This window comes from Fukomys damarensis, unplaced genomic scaffold (assembly GCF_012274545.1).
Source record: "Fukomys damarensis isolate Sample0158 unplaced genomic scaffold, DMR_v1.0_HiC HiC_scaffold_23, whole genome shotgun sequence".
In the NCBI taxonomy this organism is placed as follows: Eukaryota; Metazoa; Chordata; class Mammalia; order Rodentia; family Bathyergidae; genus Fukomys; species Fukomys damarensis.
In genome coordinates, this window is record NW_022900935.1 from 1,169,429 (window position 1) to 1,170,480 (window position 1,052).

The 1,052-nt window shown below is 61.1% G+C and overlaps 1 protein-coding gene across 1 annotated transcript in view; it reads left to right on the forward strand.

Annotated features, from left to right (window-relative positions):
• The window catches only part of LOC104852835 (chymotrypsin-like elastase family member 2A), a 13,039-nt gene that overhangs the window by 4,499 nt on the left and 7,488 nt on the right, over nucleotides 1–1,052 (forward strand). The window contains exons 4-5 of the mRNA XM_033767953.1: nucleotides 32–104; nucleotides 839–964. Of these exons, the coding sequence (XP_033623844.1) occupies nucleotides 32–104; nucleotides 839–964 (199 nt within the window). The remainder of the gene's footprint in view (nucleotides 1–31; nucleotides 105–838; nucleotides 965–1,052) is intronic.

Genomic DNA, 1,052 nt, shown 5'->3' on the forward strand with positions numbered 1-1,052 from the left:
GCCTGCCTGCCGGCCCGCTCCCTTCTGACAGCCGGGCCCAGCGGACCGACCCGTCCTGCACAGCGCCTTGCCGCACCGCAGGCCGGCCCATCTGTGACTCTGCTGTGGGCTGCTGACAGGCGTGACCTGGAGGGGACTAAGTGCTGTGTGCCGGGCACTGAGGGAGGCGGGGAGGGGACAGCCCAGTGTCTGCCCTCTTGGGGGGAAACACATGTGGCCGCCGCATCTGGAATCGTGCTCCTTTCCTAAATCCAGGGACGTCTGCAAGCTTCAATGCCGGCACCTGGGAAACACTGGCTACCTGAGATCAGTGTAGATTAAAGGAGGCGAAATGGGAAAGCCCATGCTGGACATACCTGTGGCACTTGGGTCCCTTACGCTGGGAGCAGGCTCTCCTCCGACCTCATTTGTAACCTCATTTATACCACGGTGGGAAGATAATCGAGGCCTGGGAGTCAGGCACCCTGGTTCTAGCTCCAGACTCTCCCTGGGCTCGTTACCCCTCTCTGGGCCTCAGTTTCCCCATCTGAAAGTGAGAGGTGAATGAGAAAGTGCCCTAGAGGGCAGGTGATTCCTGTGTTCACCTCGTTGTCTTCATGAGAGTGCAGTTTGTGTGATCATAGCTCCGGTTATGCGCTGTGGATCAGTGCAGGAGTCTGTATTATTATATAGTCTGGCCAGGATGTTCCGGCATTACATTGTATTAGAACCTGCTGGCCCTGTGGAAACAAAGCCCCAATCCCTGCTAGTGGCCCCACAGCTCCGGGTTATGCTCAGGGTGTCCTTGCCTAGGGCCCAGGGGAGGGCGGAGCTGACACCCTCCAACCGGCCCTGCCAGGAGCTCCGAGACCTACCGTGTGGTGCTGGGCCGGCACAGCCTCTCCACCGACGAGCCCGGCTCTGTGGCCATCGCCGTCTCCGAGTTCGTGGTGCACCCGAAGTGGAACAGCAGTCTCGCCAATGGGTACGCTCTGTCCGGCGCTCTCGGGCTGCAGCAGTGGCACAGAGGGCCACCATCCCGGTCCCCAAGCCGCCGGGCTGCGGCGGGAAGG